This window comes from Mustela lutreola, chromosome 7, assembly GCF_030435805.1.
Source record: "Mustela lutreola isolate mMusLut2 chromosome 7, mMusLut2.pri, whole genome shotgun sequence".
In the NCBI taxonomy this organism is placed as follows: Eukaryota; Metazoa; Chordata; class Mammalia; order Carnivora; family Mustelidae; genus Mustela; species Mustela lutreola.
Window position 1 is genome coordinate 52051817 of NC_081296.1, and position 17681 is coordinate 52069497.

The 17681-nt window shown below is 46.0% G+C and overlaps 1 protein-coding gene across 3 annotated transcripts in view; it reads left to right on the top strand.

Moving 5' to 3' along the window:
- The window catches only part of SLC51B (solute carrier family 51 subunit beta), a 51098-nt gene extending 33864 nt beyond the window's left edge, over positions 1–17234 (top strand). Inside the window, exons 1-4 of one of the 3 annotated variants that reach the window (XM_059180806.1) lie at positions 10775–10991; positions 14431–14643; positions 15471–15561; positions 16915–17234. In XM_059180806.1, the coding sequence (XP_059036789.1) occupies positions 14547–14643; positions 15471–15561; positions 16915–17128 (402 nt within the window). In that variant the 5' untranslated portion in view covers positions 10775–10991; positions 14431–14546 and the 3' untranslated portion in view covers positions 17129–17234. Of the gene's footprint in view, positions 1–10774; positions 10992–11938; positions 12131–14430; positions 14644–15470; positions 15562–16914 lie in introns of those variants that run through there. The other 2 variants (XM_059180807.1, XM_059180805.1) reach the window with 2 other exon arrangements.
- The last annotated feature ends 447 nt before the right edge of the window (positions 17235–17681 follow it).

Sequence of the window (17681 nt, forward strand, 5' to 3'; positions counted from 1 at the left end):
GCACAGCTTGATCCCAACACCCAGAGATCATGACCTGAGCTGAAACCAGAGTCAGATGCTTATCCCACTGAGCCTCCCAGGCACCCCTGCTTGCAGTTCTTTCTAGACTGTGTTCCTCATATCACTTACCTTAATGACATCCTTTCTTCAATGCCAAGTTCAGATATCTTCCCAGAAGCCTTGAGTTCTTGCCTGGATGAATTGAATGTGTTTTTCCATGTGGTGCCTCCTTAATGCTCTGCGGGAACTGCTGCTTCTCACACGATTTGGAATTATTCAAGTAAGCTGTCTGATTATGCATCAACATTGACAAATTCACCTGTGTGTTGAAAAGAGAGAGGCAAGGAGGAAGTGAGAGACTGTATTTTCAGTGCTTCTGCTCATCTGATCATATAGGAAGAGGAGTAGATGAGACCTCAGACCTTCCATGCTTCCAATCAAGTTTTGTTCCAATATCTTCTGTAGTAACTGGAATAGGATTCTAACATATTTATTTATTTTAAATATTTTATTTATTTATTTGAGAGAGACAGCACATACAGAGGGAGAGGGAGAGAAAGAAGCAGACTCCCTACTGAGTAGGTAGCCCAACACAAGGCTCCATCCTAGGACGCTGGGATCATGACCCGCGCTGAAGGCAGACACTTAACTGACTGAATCACCCAGGCATCCCTGATTCTAAAATATTTGAAAATGGTCATTTTCCATACAACACGACTTATAAATGCAACCCAAATAGTCATCTGAGCTTCCACCCTAGAATCTGGCCACTGTCTAAAGTGTGACTCTTTACGTTTGTGTTTATGTCATTTCACTCCTTGAGTTAGCCTGTATTATACTGCATTTGATTTATTTTCAGCAGTCCGAGGTCTCCACAACTAGCCCAACTCCCCAGAACTGCTGGAGCTGCTCGCAGGGCCCTTTGCCAACCGCACAGCAATTGCTTTGTCTGAGGAGCCAAAGCCTATTTGTTTCCTTTCCTCCAAAGGGTTGTCTCCTGCCACTGACATCTTATTTTCTATGGGATGGTCTTTGGTTTGCAGCACACTTCTTTTTAAAAAACTGAACATGATGTTATTGTAACAGCTGAATTTTTCCCAGGACACTAAAATGGAAATATTTTGGAAACTCATGGTAGTAAGTTAGGAATGTATGAGGTAGTCTACTCCCAAGCCCAGGAAAATCCATTGCTGGAGCTACTATAAAGCACACAGAGAAGACAAGGACACCAGCTCCTCATGGCAAGGAGTTTTAGGTCATAAATTAAGAATGTCCGGAAAGCACATCCAAGAGGACTGGGCTATACTACTACTCTGGTGCTCCACTTCCCAGAAATTTCTCTCTCCTGATGAATGGAGTTTGTATGTATGCTGAATCCCTGAAACTGCTCCAGTTTCTGAATCTGGGTGACAAGACAAGAGCAGTGTTGCTCACAGAGAGCAAGCCCGCTCGGTGGTATCTGTGGCGATGTTTCAACTTCAAATACTTGGCAACTGAAGTGATGAGAGTCAAGTGGAGATGTCTGGTGGAAATCTAAAATGTGGGATTGACCTTAAATTCTGGAGGGTGAGAGAGCTGATCTAGAATGAGAGGAAGCAGGAAGCATCTCCTCTCCCTGGTCCCCGTCATCACACCTTCTCCCCGAGTATGTGTGTATGATTTCTGAAGAGTGCAGACACCTGCCAGAGAGTCAATAATTTCCGTGTGTGTGTGTGTGTGTGTTAGGGAGAGAGAGAGAGAGAGAGCGAGAGAGCAAGCAGCCCTTTGGCGCTGAGTCAAAAAGGAGGAGCAGCAAGAGCCCTGGGAAAGAGGCAGCAAGGGCACCGGGAGGAAAATGGTCAAAGTTCTGATTGGTAAAATGACCAATGCCTGAATCCATAAGAATTCCGGAATGTGGTCTGGGAGACAATGCCACATGTAACTGGAGAAGATCTACCATACACAGGTATCGGGCCATTGCCAGGGTCAGGAACCTAGCCTTAAGGCGCTGTACACAGAAAGGTCTTTTGGGATGCAGCGCCTTTGGGAGAAGTTCCATGCACTAGTAACTTCTGCTTGTAGTTTCATCAGAAGTCCGCCAGGGGGTGCTGCTCACCAACATGTCCTGTCGTTGAACGTTGATGGACAATTCACCAGCTCCAGTGTCTTTCGCTCGGATTCGGCTGTCGGTGTCGTTACTGCTCTCTGTGGTCTCAGAAGACGTTCCTCCTTAAGCTGTCCAGCATCTCTGCAAAGCGGCACTGGGGCTGCAAGACCATCCGCTGGGGACAGACCGGAACAGGCTGTCTTCCCCTCTAAGCGATTCACTTCGTACACGTGATGACACAAATAGTAAAGGAGGCTATTCTATGCAGCCGACTGTCCCTGTTAGGAGCCCAGGCGTCTTCCGGCCCCTGGGGAGAACTTAAGAGGCAGCTTGGGCCCGCAGGACTGGGTGTGTTGGGGAGAGAGACTGGAGAAGTCCAGTCATCTGGTGGACCTCAGAAGGGAAGGAAGGCAGATGTGGTACTACAGGAATGAAAAGCAGCCTGAGGGTAAGGGAGTTTTCCTTTGCTGCTGCCGATAGTTAACCCCAGTAAACCAAGTGAAATGTCAAAATAGATGTAGAGAGATTGAACCTTAAAATCTTTGGTTTCCCCCAGGCAAAAGAGCTGTACAATATTAACGAAGGGAAGAGAGACTTCTGTTCATAAAATACATTTTCTTAGGAAGTTTCTAAGGAAGTTGACAAGATAGTAATGCCTCTCACATTTAATGGAACTCCTAATTTGCCTGCTCTGGAGATTGGTAGCCATTTACAAAAATTTAGAATAAAGGTCTCAAGAACTGCTGGGAAGGGGCGCTTGGTGGCTCAGTCGGTTAAGTGTCTCATCTGCCTTTAGCTCAGGTGATGATTCCAGGATCCTGGTGTCTGGCTCCCTGCTCTGCTGCTCTGCTGGGAGCCTGCTTCTCCCTCTCCCTCTGCCCCTCCGCCTGGCTCATTTTCTCACTCTCTCTCTCACAAATAGATAGTGTTAAAAGAAGTGTAAGGGCCTATTTAGCCAGAGCAGCTCCATCCAGTTAAACTGATTTTGTTGTTTATGCAGTAAAACTTAAACTGACCCTGCCCGCCCCCAACTCAGAGAACTTACTTAAAAACAAGTCTCAGAAACCAGTCCTAGGTAACAAAGCCCAAATACAAGGATGGGTCAGGCCAGGTGGAGGTATCCAATCGGTGGGGGCGCACACTGTCTCCCTGGCTACCAAGGAGTATGGGCCCCGCCCTTTGGGCACCTTTTGGGTGCCAATTCTGACCAAGGTAATAGGCTAGTTCAAATAGCTACTATAGGGGCACCTGGGTGGCTCAGTGGGTTAAAGCCTCTGCCTTCGGCTCAGGTCATGATCCCAGGGTCCTGGGATCGAGCCCCGCATCGAGTCCCCCCATCAGGCTCTCTGCTCAGCAGGGAGCCTGCTTCCCCCTTCTCTGCCTGCCTCTCTACCTGCTTGTGATCTCTGTCTGTCAAGTAAATAAATAAAACCTTTAAAACAAGACAAACAAATAGCTACTATAGGGTAAATTGTAATTTAGTTGATTCAATTGGTCACTTATATGTGACCTAGCATGACTGTGCAGCTTTCTCTGTGTGTTACAATCTCACTGGCCACCTGTACGTGGGCCAGGCCCAACCACATGGCCTTTGCCCTTAAAAGCTAGTTTGTAAGGCAGAGAGTTATCTGCATAGATGGCAGAAGTTTTTTGCTGTAACTTCCAAAATGTGGACTCTTAAAAGAATCCATTAACTTGGGGTAAGGGGAGTAGGGAGAGGGTGCTTGGGTTATTGACATTGGGGAAGTTATGTGCTATGGTGAGTGCTGTGAAGTGTGTAAGCCTGTACACAGACCTCTACCCCTGGGGCTAACAATATATTTATAGTTAATAACAAATTAAAAATTAAAAAAAGAATCCATTAACTTCCAGGAAACTTTTGGAAATACATAATCTGCAAACAACTATAAGCAAATAAACAAAATAAGAGATTCCTCATTTTGTATATGCAAATGATGCCACAAAGCCCTCCAAAGTCATGGCTTATGGAACCATAACCTTACAGGTAGAAAAGACTGCCCCTTCCAGGCAGGCCCAAAACACTAACAAGTTTCAGGGAGCTGGAGAACAGACTTGGAAATTGATGACCAAACCGAATAAGGTGAATTAAATGGTGTTGGGTTTCTGGCCTCAGAGAAAACACCCTGAAAAGTCAGTACTTCACAGTACTTCTGGTACTGTGGAAAGAATGGAAACTTATCCCCAAGGCTTTATACAATTTATAGTGAAAAGTTAACTTTCTGCTTCTAATCTTATGACTGTAATTTTGCTTACCGGTCAGCAAGGTCTTTGTGCATTTGCAAATGCCTCTTGTTGGACCTCTTAACTAAAGCATGACACATAGAATAGTACTTACATGATTCAGGCTCATAAACTGCATGAAACTGTTACCACCAGATTGAATCACCGTACAATATTCATCTGGAAATTCTTCCCAAATATAGGAAGCTGATCGAAAGGAATACTATTAATGTAGGTATGAATATTTCTGGTAACAATGGTTGTGTATGTTTTGTATGTTTACTTGCCTCCATTTTAAAAAAATGTAAAAAGCGATCAACTAGGCAAGAAATTTAATACATAAACAGACAGCCTTATTTTTTTGACCAAGACAGATTTAAAAACAATCTGAGCAAAAAGGAGAAGCTTCAAAAGAAAATTTGTCCCACACTTAATCAAGGACAGAAATTTTTCCTTTGTTTTTTTTTTTTTTTTAAGATTTTATGTATTTTTCCTTTTTTTTTTTTTTAAGATTTTTTTTTTTAAGATTTTTTTTTAAGATTTTTTTTTAAGAAAGAGACAGTGAGAGAGGGAATATAAGCAGGCGGAATGAGAGAGGGAGAAGCAGGCTTCCCACTGAGCAGGGATCCCGATGCGAGACTCAATGCCAGAACCCTGGGAACATGACCCCAGAGGAAGGCAGACACCTAACGACTGAGCCACCCAACGACTGAGCCACCAAGGTGCCCCAGAACTTTTTCCTTTTATAATGATTTAATTTACAACTTCCTTCTGGAAAGAAATTATGATTCCTGGTCAAAATGCTTAGAAAAGTTTCTGCTAAATTTAAGACAAGTACGACTTGTTCTAGAAAATTAGTCACCCACCATCTACCTGACACTGGTGAAGAGTCTTAGTGACCTTTTAACCAAACTTTCTTCTTCTTTTTTAAAAATATTTTAAAAAAAGATTTTATTTATTTATTTGACAGAGAGAGATCACAAGCAGACAGAGAGGCAGGCTGAGAGAGAAGGGGAAGCAGGCTCCCCACTGAGCAGAGAGTCTGATGCGGGGCTCAATCCCAGGACCACGTAATCATGACCTGAGTCAAGGCAGAGGCTTAACCCACTGAGCCACCCAGGCACCTCTGTTCTTCTTCTTTTAAAAATCTAGTCTATGGGGCGCCTGGGTGGCTCAGTGGGTTGGGCCGCTGCCTTTGGCTCGGGTCATGATCTCAGGGTCCTGGGATCGAGTCCCACATCGGGCTCTCTGCTTGGCAGGGAGCCTGCTTCCCTCTCTCTCTCTCTCTCTGCCTGCCTCTCCATCTACTTGTGATTTCTCTCTGTCAAATAAATAAATAAAACCTTTAAAAAAATAAAAAAAATAAAAATAAAAATCTAGTCTAACATGATTATCTAACCATTCACCAAAAATGAACCTCTAAATTAGGACCACCCAAGGCGTTTTCCCTTATAGCAAGATTGCAATAAAACCATAAATGATCCTAACTAAATTGTCAGCAGTGTTTTCTTTAATGCTGGGGTCAGCTGTATGCTCCGGAGTTCCCCTCAAGGAATGATCACTTGCTCCTGACATGTGGTAATAACAGAATTCAGACAGATTAATATGTAATGCTTCCTTACCAGGTGGTTAAGGCACACCTCACATTTAGCTATTCGTCTTCCAAGGAAGCTACTCAGAGTGCTGTGTATGGGCATGATTAAACCTCACGTGTCTCCCATAATTAAAATGAGAGGCTGAGAGACTCTGACTGGATTCTACTCTTGGACTTTGATTTAGTCAGGAACTGAAGAAGATAATTGGTTATACTGTAACCAAGACCAAAGGGTCAAAGACACAGAAGTGAGGATTATAAAGAAGGGTCAACTACACAGAAAGTCTCATGCTGTAGCTAAGTTGAAAGTGGCAACAGTAGAATGTTCTTTCTTGGAGAAAGTACGTACTTCGTTCCATTGCTACACACCAGTCTCTGCCCAAACTTCTAATCCTTTGCAAAGTTCCTAAAATGCTTCCAGCAAGATTTGGGTCTGTTGAAAAAGGATTTGCTCCCTGAGATCATTGTATTTCAGCATAAAGATGGTTTCCCTTTGGATACCCATCTCTCTTTTCAACCATCCTCTTACAGATGGAGGCATCAAGTCAGGGCTAAGCACCAATAATTTTGGACTTAATTGCCCTACCTCTTCCCAAAATGCCCCCACTCTTTCTACTCTATGTTTCCTTCCTCTGGGTTTAGTATAAAAATTGGTCCCTAGAAGAAGTATGTGGTTCCTTTGGTACCATAATTTAACGCCTCCCCAGTTCTTGGAAATTTAGATTTTTTTTTAAAACCATCTTAAACAATGTTGCAGTAAACATCTTCATCCATCTGTCTCTGCTCCCCTGTGTTATCATTTCCTTCCATCACCATCTTTAGATTTCCTTTTGTTTTTTATGACGTTTTCTGTACTGAGGAGAGCATGTGCTGCTACTGGGAACTTGCCAGAATTATTATTCAAACTGAATTATTAAATTGCCTTCTGAGTGTGAGTGATGTTTGTGGAAATGAAGGTAAGAATAGACGCTAGCTGAGGGCTTGTCCACCCTACTGGCGTCAGCTGATGATGGTTGGCCCACCCCAAGGAGCAAAACAGCCTGATGTGGAAGTCCAGAGAGTCTCCAGAAGCCTCCCAGCAGGCATTGCTTCTTCAGTGCGGGAGGCAGGAGGCTGGGAAGCAGGAAGATGCTTATCTTTAGACCCTGGAGCTCAGGGCCAGACTCTACCTGTCACCTTAATCCTGGGCTGAGATTAAAGTGCCTTGAGCGGAGGGGTCAAGACCCTGGACAGCCCAGTGTATATTTCCCTACCTTCATCATCCATCCATTGTTCTTAGGAAAAGAGATCTCCTTCCTGTCCAGGTTTTTAACTTTTTTTTTAATTTTTTTAAACAGAAGAACTAACTGGTTGAACCACCCAGGGGGAAAATCTCCTAACTTTAAAGAGCCTCGGTTTTATCAACACATAATTGGCCTCTCCTGATAATAATTTCTTTTATTTCTTTTTTCTTTTTTAAATTTTTTATGTATTTATTTGACAGACAGATATCACAAGTAGGCAGAGAGAGAGGGGTAAGCAGGCTCCCCGCTGAGCAGAGAGCCCGATGTGAGGCTCGATCCCAGGACCCTGGGACCATGACCTGAGCCGAAGGCCGAGGCTTTAACCCACTGAGCCACCCAGGTGCCCCCTGATAATAATTTCTAAAGTAACTTTCCTTTTTACTTCTCTTTGAAGCTTATATATAGTTAGATAAGAAAAAGAGGTCCAAGTGACTAGCTCAAGGGCACATGGCTGATTGTAGCAAGGATGAATAGACTAGAACTTAGTTCTTCTGATGCTAAGGTGTTCCCTTATTCAGCAGTTATTGGGCACAAATAATGCATGTATCAGTTACAGTGCTGGCTAAGTTTTTATAACAGAGAGATCCCAGACACTGTGCCTCGAATCATACCAAAGTTTACTTCTCTCACTTGTAATGCTCCAGAGGTAGACAGCTGGTCCAGGGAAGGTAGGCTGCTCTGTTCCATGAGGTCATTCAGGGACCTGGACTCATTTTTCTTATTGCTGGGGTCACAAACTTTCTCAGTGAAGAGGCAAATAGTAAAAATTTAGGCTTTGCAGGCCATACAATCATTGTCCCAACTGTTTGATTCTGCTAATGTAGTGTGAAAGCAGCCAGATGTCATGTAAGAAAATGGCATGGCTGAGTTCCAATAAAACTTTACTTACAATAGTAGACTGGAGGTCAGATTTGGCTCATGGGTTGTAATGTAATGACTTCTGTCCTTGGATGTCCTTTTCACCATCATACCTGTGTTACAGACAGAGGAAAGAAGTGGATGGGTTGAAATTTTTCTTGTAAAAACAAGACCCAAGGGTACCTAAGTGACTCAGTCAGTTAAATGCCTACCTTCAGCTCAGGTCATGATCCCAGGGTCCTGGGATCAAGTCCCACGCTGGGCTGACTGTTCAGCTGGGGAGTCTGCCTCTCCTCTCCCTTGCTTGTGTGCTCTCTCTCTCAATAAATAAAATCTTAAAAAATAATAAAAATAAAAACAAGATCCATAGATAAAAAATATTGTGACACAGTCACACAATGGAATACTGTGTAATTCACAGTCACACGGGTGATACCCCAAATTCAATGTTGAACAAAAGAAGCCAGACACAAAAGACTGCCTATTGATTGATTCCATTCATATAAAGTATAAAAATAAGCCAAACCAATCTATGGTATTAAAAGTCAGGCTAGCGTTTGCCTTTGTGGGGGTTAGTGCCGCAAAGCAGACACAAGATTTCTGAGTTCTAGCGATGTTCTATTTCTCGATCTGGATGGTGTGGGTTTCACACATGGGTGTGTTCATGTGAAAATTCTCTAAGCCATAGCATAATATTCAAGTACTTTTCTGTATGTATGTTATACTTCAGTAAAAGATTTATATAAATTACCAAAAAAAAAAAAAAAAGTGATTCAGAAGTCTCATACTATTTCTTCTCTCTTTATCTGGGCTGGGCAAGTTCTTCTTAAAGGGGACACAGTGCCATTTAAGGGCCCCATGGCATTCTCCTCAAAGGCAGACAGGGAGGATCAGGGAGGATTGGGGTCAAGGAGTCACTTTAGGAACCCACACTGGAGTGGCTATCCTGTTCACAGCCATGGTTACCCCATGGGCATGAGATTTGAGCCATCCGTGGTACCTCACTTTCTGGCCATAATAACTGACCCAAAACATGGGTACATGGTCCAGGCCAGGACAAACAGAGTCCTTTCCCAGGAATTGCCAAACTGAATCAGAGGAAAGGGACTCCTTTCCTTGCAGCTGTAAAGATGTAAGCCTAGATTTCCTACAGCCTGGTCTGTTCCTAGAGATGGCTAGCCTGTGGGAATGAGCCTGATAACCAGCGAGAAGCAGGGAGAGAGCAGGAGAGAGAAAGAGCTAAGGTTCTTTGGGCACTTGGTTCCAGCTATCCCAAAGGTCAGCTCCACCCTGCTCTTCCTAGCTATACAAGCCAATAAATTCCTTTTGAATTCCTTTCGTATTTTTAAGAGAATTAGTGTTGAGTTCCTCTCATAAAAATGATCAGCTGCTTTTCTCCTCCAAACTCACTCTGGATCAGACCACTTCTGATTATCTCCACAGCCACAATCCTGACCCAAATTTCTACTATCTCTTGCCTGGATGGATGCCAAGTCTCCCAGCTTCTCTCTTGCTCTTTTACAATCCATTCTCCACACCAGCAAGCCAAGTGATCTTAAATAAATGTCATTCAGACCACATCAACTTCCTGCCTGGTGATTTCTCGTTACATCCCAAATCATCCTGTTTTATAATGCCCTGCATGATCTGCTTCCGTCCATCCTCCAACTTTATCTCCTGTCACTTCCCCTCACTTTTTTTTTTTTTTTTAAGATTTTATTCATTTGTCAGAGACAGAGAGAGTGTGCATACACAAGCAGGCGGAGTGGGAAAGGGAAAAGCAGGCTCCTCACTGAGGAAGGAGCCTGATGCGGGACTCAATCCCAGGACCATGGGATCCTGACCTGAGCTGAAGGCAGACATTAACCAACTGAGCCACGCAGATGCCCCGCAAGTAATACTTATTGAGTGAATGAATTTCAAGACGGTGAGGGGCTGGAGTTCCATGCAGGACCTAGTTTCCTTGTGAGGTCTCCTTTCCTCTGCACTATGCTGTAATCCACACTGTTAATTAGTATTAACTCAAAGAGGAACTTGGACCTCTCACTTGATCTCACTCAACCTGTTGGCTTGTTTGTGAAATGGGAACTCTTTGCTGACCCAGCTCCAAAGGTTGCCGGAAATGTAAGGAGCCAGGAGGCAGAAAAGCCCAATAACAGTCAGAATCAAATGAGTCTGGCCTTACTCTGCTTCCCCACCAAGTCATCCCCACCCCCACATGATCCTATTCAACCTAGCCTAGCCCTTGAAAGGTCTTATTTTATAGCTCCTTATAGAGAATTTACACAGGCCATGACCTTCACTGTGAGAAAGCACAGGCTATAAAAGGCAAGGCTTGGCTCCCTGGACTGTGGTTAAATATTGATAAGAACAGGAAATAGAGACCTGGGGTGGGCATACTACATACCCCCAGCCACAACAGAACCCCCAGACCAAGGGTCCTCCTCAGCCCATTCCCTGGACTGGAAAGAGAGAGTGTGTGTGAGCGCGTGCGCGCATATATATATATATATATATATATATATATATATATTTTTTTTTTTTTTTTTTTTTTAACTCAAGGTCAACATATAAGAAGGAAAGCATGGAGCTCCTGGTTCTTCTGGATCACAATAAAAGGAAAGCACAGAGCTCCTGGTTCCTTCAGATCCTGAAGTCAGGTGGAGCCCATTTGCCACCCAGGGCTGCTCACTCAAAAGGTCATTCACCCTGGAGTGGCGGAGGAGGCTCCAGGCCTGGGCGTGTGCTAAGGGCAGAGCTCTCAGAGGGGCCCCGTAGCCATGGGCTCTGCAGCCCTGCCCCTGTAGGTGACAGCTCTGTGGAGCGCTCAGGTGCAGAGACCAGCTGGTGCTCCTGTGAGAGAAGGACCTAGAAACCAGTGCTTGCTCCCAGCAGCAGATCAAGGCGGGACCCAGAAGCGGGATCCAGGGTGAGTGTCTTCCACCTCCCATGGGGATGGGTGACTCAGGGTCTTTGACAGGAATGACAGTCCAGCAGTAGATGGTTAAGGCTTGTGTAAAACACAGGAATCTCCCAGAGGGGCCAAAGGAGACATGCATTGTGATATCCTGGGTAGGACCCTGGAATAGGAAAAGGACATGAATGGAAAAATGAAAGCCAAATAAATCTTGAAGTTGGGTTAATAATTTTTTAGAAGCAGGTATATTAATATGATGCTCACTCTAGAAGGAACCTGGATAAGGGCTCTGAAGGAAATGTGTCCTCTCTTCCTGTGGCATCTAACACAACCAGGGAGGGCTGACTCTCAGTTCGAGACTTGGAATCAAGTCATTTTTGGTTTTTTGTTGGTATGTGTTTATTATAACGATATTATACAGTTTAAAATAATTTTTTTTTTTTTTTTACCACCAATAAACAAGGATTTATTTGGAAATTTCCAAATCTGCCAGAAGGGCCTCTTGCCAAGCCCTGGGGTCCACACTCCTACCGAGCTCCAAAGGGCAACAATGGTAACTCCCCGCCTCCCCTCTCACGCCTCTCTGCCCTCCATCGAGGACACATGCCCGTATCTCTGGCCATGCCAGAGAACTGGAGTCCGCTCCGAGGAGGCTCTACCCCCATGGGCTCAAGAGCTGGGGAGGCAGCCCTCTGGCATCGAGGAGCTGATGGTGGCCAGAGCCACTTCGCACTGATTGAAGAAAGAACATATAGAAGGAGGCACCGAACAGGGTGAAAATTCCAACTTGCCCCTGTACCAAAAGAGTGGCTCCCGCATAGAAAAACCTGTTTCCCACAGAGTGCAGACACCCAAAGGAAAGGAAAAAACCAGCAGCAAGGCTGGGCTGTAGGCGTGGCAAAGAACTTTGGTTTAGGAAGTCTAGGAAGTCTAGGAAGAGCATGAGCTGTGCTCCTCTTCCAGAGTGCCCCAGAGCCAGCTGAGACACAGTCCCCAATGGGGTCTGCAAACAAAAGAGCCAGCAGGCCTGGGTCTGAAATGTTTCCATGACAATGTCAAAATACAGCCTCAGCAGAACTTCTTGGGCCTGCCTGCCTGCAGGGGAGCAGGGGAGGCATCTCTGGTGAACCTACTTAAAGCCAAAGGATAAAGTAAGTATAAGGCTTTGGGGACCAAGCAACAAGGAATCCTATTGCTGTGTTTATGAAACTATAGCTGGGGAGCAGAGGGTGACAGGAGACATCCCTCACCCCATCCTATGCCTATGTGTCCGTGACCCCACATTTCCCTGTGGACATCAGCCCACATGCAAATTTGTACCCTTCTCTGATTAGTTTTAATTCCACTGTCTTGCTCACTGTATCTTCTTTACAGGAAGTTTGAAGATGGGTAGCATCAGTCCTCCGACTCTGCTCCCCTCCTTCAATGTTCTGTGTGTGTGTGTGTAACACAAACACATACATACACATGTACATACATACATACCTTCTCAGGAGCAGAATTGCTGTGTTGTGGGGTGTGTATACTTACTTTGGCTGATTTGCTCTCAGGATGGCTGCCTGTCTACACTCCCTCTGTTAGTGCCTGAGGCTATAGCCCAGAGCCCCACCAACCTGCAGAATTATCTACCTTCCAAACCAAGTCCATTGAATAGATGCCAAGTCCTATTTCATTTTTCTTTTCTTTTTTTAAAAAATTTTATTTATTTATTTGACAGAGATCACATGTAGGCAGAGGCAGGCAGAGAGAGAAGAAGGGAAGCAGGCTCCCTGCGGAGCAGAGAGCCTGATGCCGGGCTCGGGCTCGATCCCAGGACCCTGGGATCATGACTTGAGCTGAAGGCAGAGCCTTTAACCCACTGAGCCACCCAGGTGCCCCTCATTTTTCTTTTGATTTTATTCTTCTGATTATCAGAGATTGATCATTTCTTCATATGCTTACTAGCCTTTTGGGTTTCCTATTTTGTAAATTGCCCTTTATATCCTTTGTCTTTTATTAGGGTTCCTGTCTTTTCCTTGTTAACTTGCAAGAATTCTTTGTATACTCTAGAAAACAGTCTTTTCTTGATTTTGAGCATTGTTAAGTATCTTACCCCTACTGGAAATGTGTAGGGATAGTATTGATAGTATTATTCATTGAACAGATAATCTTATTTTCCCTATTATTTCCTTTTTAGTACTTCACAGGACCTAGGAATCTGCCTAGACAAATTAACAGGAGGCAGAGCCAGAGGAAGGACCAGCTCCTTGGCTCTTAGCCCCAGGCTCACTCCCCATGGTCTGCTCTCCTCAAGCCGGGAGCCCGGAGCAGCTGGAGAATCAGCTGTCACAGCCTGGGCCTGGCCTGGGCACAGACCTGGGCTGTATCATATTAGCCCCATGAGCCTACTGGCTAGTCAGAACTGAGATATGCAATATGTGTAAAATTTACACCCAAGTTTCAAAGACTTGGTACTAAAGAGGTAAAATATCTCAACCATTTTTATTTTTATTTTTTCAAGATCTTATTTATTTACTTGAGAGAGAGGGCACACAAGTGAGAAAGCACAAGCAGGAGGAGAAACAGAGGGAGAAGCAGACTCCCTGCTGAGCAGGGAGCCTAACGTGGGGCTCAATCCCAGAACCCTGAGATCATGACTCCAGCCGAAGGCAGCTGCCCACGCAACTGAGTCACCCAGGTGCTCCTCAACCATTTTTATACTCACCACATTGACATGAGAATGCTTGGGATATGTTAGATTAAAGAAAATTTGTCGTCGAAGTTAAAAGCACCTACTTCACTCATTTGAATTTGGACAGTGGAAATTTTTAGGTTAAGTAGTAATAGTACAGGCAGTACAAGAATATGTCCGGATGTGTGGCTGTTTGGGACTGACGGAGGTTTGCGAAATACCACTGAACCTGCTTGGTAGGAATGGGAACGGGCTCAAATTAAGGAGGGGATTTATCCCAGGAGCATGAGTTCAGGTTCTTAGGTGGTTCCATGGCTCTCAGTGGCAAGTGCTGGCAGTGACCTCTGTCTGGCATCTTCCTATTCTCAGCTCCAGGTCATAGGTGTGCCTGTGTTCAAGAGAGAGACTGACAGGCCCGGCCCTGATGGGGACACGGGGGGCCTGCTACTGGCTGCCACAAGAAAATCAATAGTGAGAGGTGGGACGATTTGCTAAGGAACCAGGGTGACGGAGCACATCGGGCTGCGGAAGCTGGGTGAGGGTGCCAGACAGGGAAAAGCGGAAAATGTCCCCTTTAAGGGTCCCTTCGCCTGTCAGTGACTCAATCCTCAAATAAGTCTTCCTAAAGACTTGAGTGACTCCTGCGTTTTCTGCCTCTCCAGACTCCACCTGCCCCGAGCTTGGTCCAGCAACTGTGCGCCAGAGGATAGCTGAGTTTGGGGGGTCATGGAGGTCAAACTGGGATGGGCTATCTGGTCATGCTCTCTGCTTTGTTTCCAGCGATCTTCAGGGCTTTGCTCAGAGTCCGGAAATTAGGGGGCCAGGAGGGCAGCCGGGGAGTCCAGAGACCTAAGGATTTTGTTGTCAGAAACGGATCCCATCCAGGAGCAGGGGGCATGGAACACAGCGAGGGGGTCATCCAAGCCCCAGCCGGTACCACGGTGCCTCAGGAACTGCTGGAAGAAATGCTTTGGTTCTTCCGGGTAGAAGATGGTAGGTGATGTGGGATCAGGGGTGGGGCCTGGCTGAACCCCCCAACCCCGACATAGCTGCTTCCTCCAGTGAGGCTGCGTATTTCCCCCTAAGGTGGGAACTGAGGCCGAGGGGTCTTAATTCCCATGGGGGTCTGGCCCAACCGCTCTCTCTTCTTCTCAGAGCGTGGTCATTCATTTTCATCATTTATCGGATCACTCACAAATATTTATTAAGTTCCTTTGGTGCACCGGGCACTGTTCTCAGCAGTGGGGTTATTCTGCCCTCTGTGGAGCACACATTCCAGTGAGAGAGAAAATAAACAAGACAAAAGACTAAAATGCATAGCCTGTGGGTGATGAGCAACACGGAGAAAAATTAAGCACAGAAAGGGAATAGAAGGTAGGTACCGTGGTCAAGGAAGACCTCACTAAGAAGCTGACATTTGAATAAGGGCTTGCAGATGAGCCCCGCAGATTATGTGGGGGAAGAACATTCCTGGTAAGGGGAACAGCCAATGCAAGAGCCCTGGGGCTGGATCCTGCCTCATTTTGGTATGGTGTGGACACGCCTCATTATCCAAATTCAGATTAGCCACTTTCTGTATTCTCTGTTGCCAGCTGTGGGACACAGTTTCACTCCCACCCCTTCCTTGCCCACTCTCATTAGATTAGGGTTTCTGCAGAGCAGAAATTGTCCCTCCCCCTCCCCCTCCCCCACACTGGAGGTCCCACAGGGCGGGGGCTAATTTTCATTAGTCTCTAAGGCACCTGGCCCACCGCAGGGGATGACTGATGCCATGAGCTCATGCCTCTCCTCAAGGCTCTGTTCTGTGTGTCCTTCCCCAGCCTCTCCTTGGAATTACTCCATCTTTGCACTGGTGGGCGTGGTGGGCGTGATAAGTTTCATCCTCCTGGGAAGGAGCATCCAGGCAAAGAGGTGAGGAGCTGGTCTGGGGGTGGTCTCTGGGGGGTGGGGGGATCTGCCCTCCCAAAGGAAAACTAGGGAGCAGTCATCTAGGGGTCTTGGCTAGCCACTCTTTGGGATAGTAAAATGCAGCCTTATAGAATCTACAGTTTGATGGGGAAACTAGTTCAGAGTGATGGATGCTCAGCGTGGGACATAGTGTGTGGGAGCACAGTGGTGGGATCTGGGACCTTCAGGGCAAAGAGAGAGAGGGAGAGTGGGCTGAGGAGGCCTTCTCGACTGAGGGACAGAAGGCACCAAGCTTGAGGTGCTGGAGGAGGAGGGCCAGCCCATATGGCTGAGGAATGTGATGTGGGGAGGGAGGGCAAGAGGAGGGAAGGACCCAGAATGTATGGGTCCTATGTGTCATTGCAAGGAATTTGGGCTCTAGCTCATGTACACTGGGGAGCCAGAAACTGGCTTTGCACAGGGACATGAAAGGTCTATTTTAGCAAGGTTGGTATAGATGTAGGATATAAAAGGAACCAAAGAGGTGTAGCTTCTCAAAAGGTGATCTTCCCTTTCTTACCCTGTCAGGAAGCATTGGCCTCAGCAAGGTCAACTCAGGGACAAAGTGGCTGTCCATGGGGGCAGCAAACACTGAGCTGCTCCCCTGGTGGCCTGAGCAGGTCCTCTGGGCAGTCAGCCATTACCACAGCTGGGTCCCTCCCCTATGGCCAGGAAGCCTAGGGGTATTTCGAGTAAAAGCTCCTTCAGAGGGATGACACTTGGGAGAGTTACTGGAAGAAAGGCTGGGTCTTCAATGCCAGGTTAAGGACACTGGCAATGGGGAGCCACTAAAGGTGTTTAAGCTGAGGAGTAATGTGTACGCACCAGGATTTTAGAAACACGACTGGTGTGTGGGGCTGGTTTGGAAAAGCAAGCACCTAGAAGCAGGAAGATTGTCAGGAGCTTCCTGAAATATTTTGTCCAGCGTTGAGGTGGATAAAGGTGGGGATGGGGTAAGAAGAACACAGAACCCAGAATCAGGAGACTTAAATCACGTCCAAAGTATGTGCATCTTTGACGTATCTGAACTCCATTTCATGTGTAAGGGGAGAGGGGACGATAATAGTTAAGCTCACGGTGGCAATGAAGATTTGGTGAGATGATGCATGGGTGAGAATAAGCCATTTCTCTGCCAAAAAGAACACCAAACTGTCGTGGCTTTCTCCCTTAACAGTTCCCAGAACTGCCTATAGGATTTCCCCCTCCCCCAAGTGCTAATCCATTTGGGAGACCCCGTCCTACCCCAACCCAGTACCGCCAGCACAAACCAGGTTCCGCCAGGGAACCCAGATTCAACAGTGTTTTCTCTCCTCCCAGAAATCAAAAGCTCCTGGGGAAAAACAAACCAGAAAAACAAACTCCAGACATCCAAGACGTGGCTGAGGCTGAAACCAGAGATGACAATAAGCTGAACACCCTAAGAGAGACTTTGCTCTCAGAAAATCACAATTCAGGCCAGGTGGAAATTGAGTTACAAGAGAGAGATGCGTCACTGGTTCTCCTTCCAGACCCACAGGAATCGGAGACCTAATGAGATTTCAGAGCCCTGCCCCATGTCGTCAGCAGATAGATGAATGAACTGCAATCAAACAAGTATTCTGTTACCCGCTTTTTATTAAAATGCTTCTGGAAGTGGGCATTTGGAATTGCATAGTTTGTTCAAACAGCGGTGTTCCAACACAAGCGGCTTGGAGCGCGAGTGTGAAATCCATAGCCGGCCTGTGGGTCTGGAAACCTGGCTAGGACTCCTCTTGTGGTCTTGAGGAGTTCACAGCCTCCCTCTGACCTCAGCTTCTCCATCCACAGAATGGGGCTAAAGTCTGGGTTAGAGCTGTTGTTCTTAATCCAAGGCCCTAGAATTGCCAAGAGCAGGGTTCTGGGCTTAGAATCCCCTTCCCATCCTTTCCTCCTAGCAGAGCCCTCCTATTTACCTGCTTATCTCCTGAGGGTCCAGGAGAGATTTCCTTGGGGCCAGGGGCCTCAAGGTAAATAGAGTTAGAAAACTATAGATCTTCTACTAACAATGGGATCCCAAGAGAGTGTCAGGATCCTGTGTCTAAGCCACAGTGTTGTTCTATCAGCTG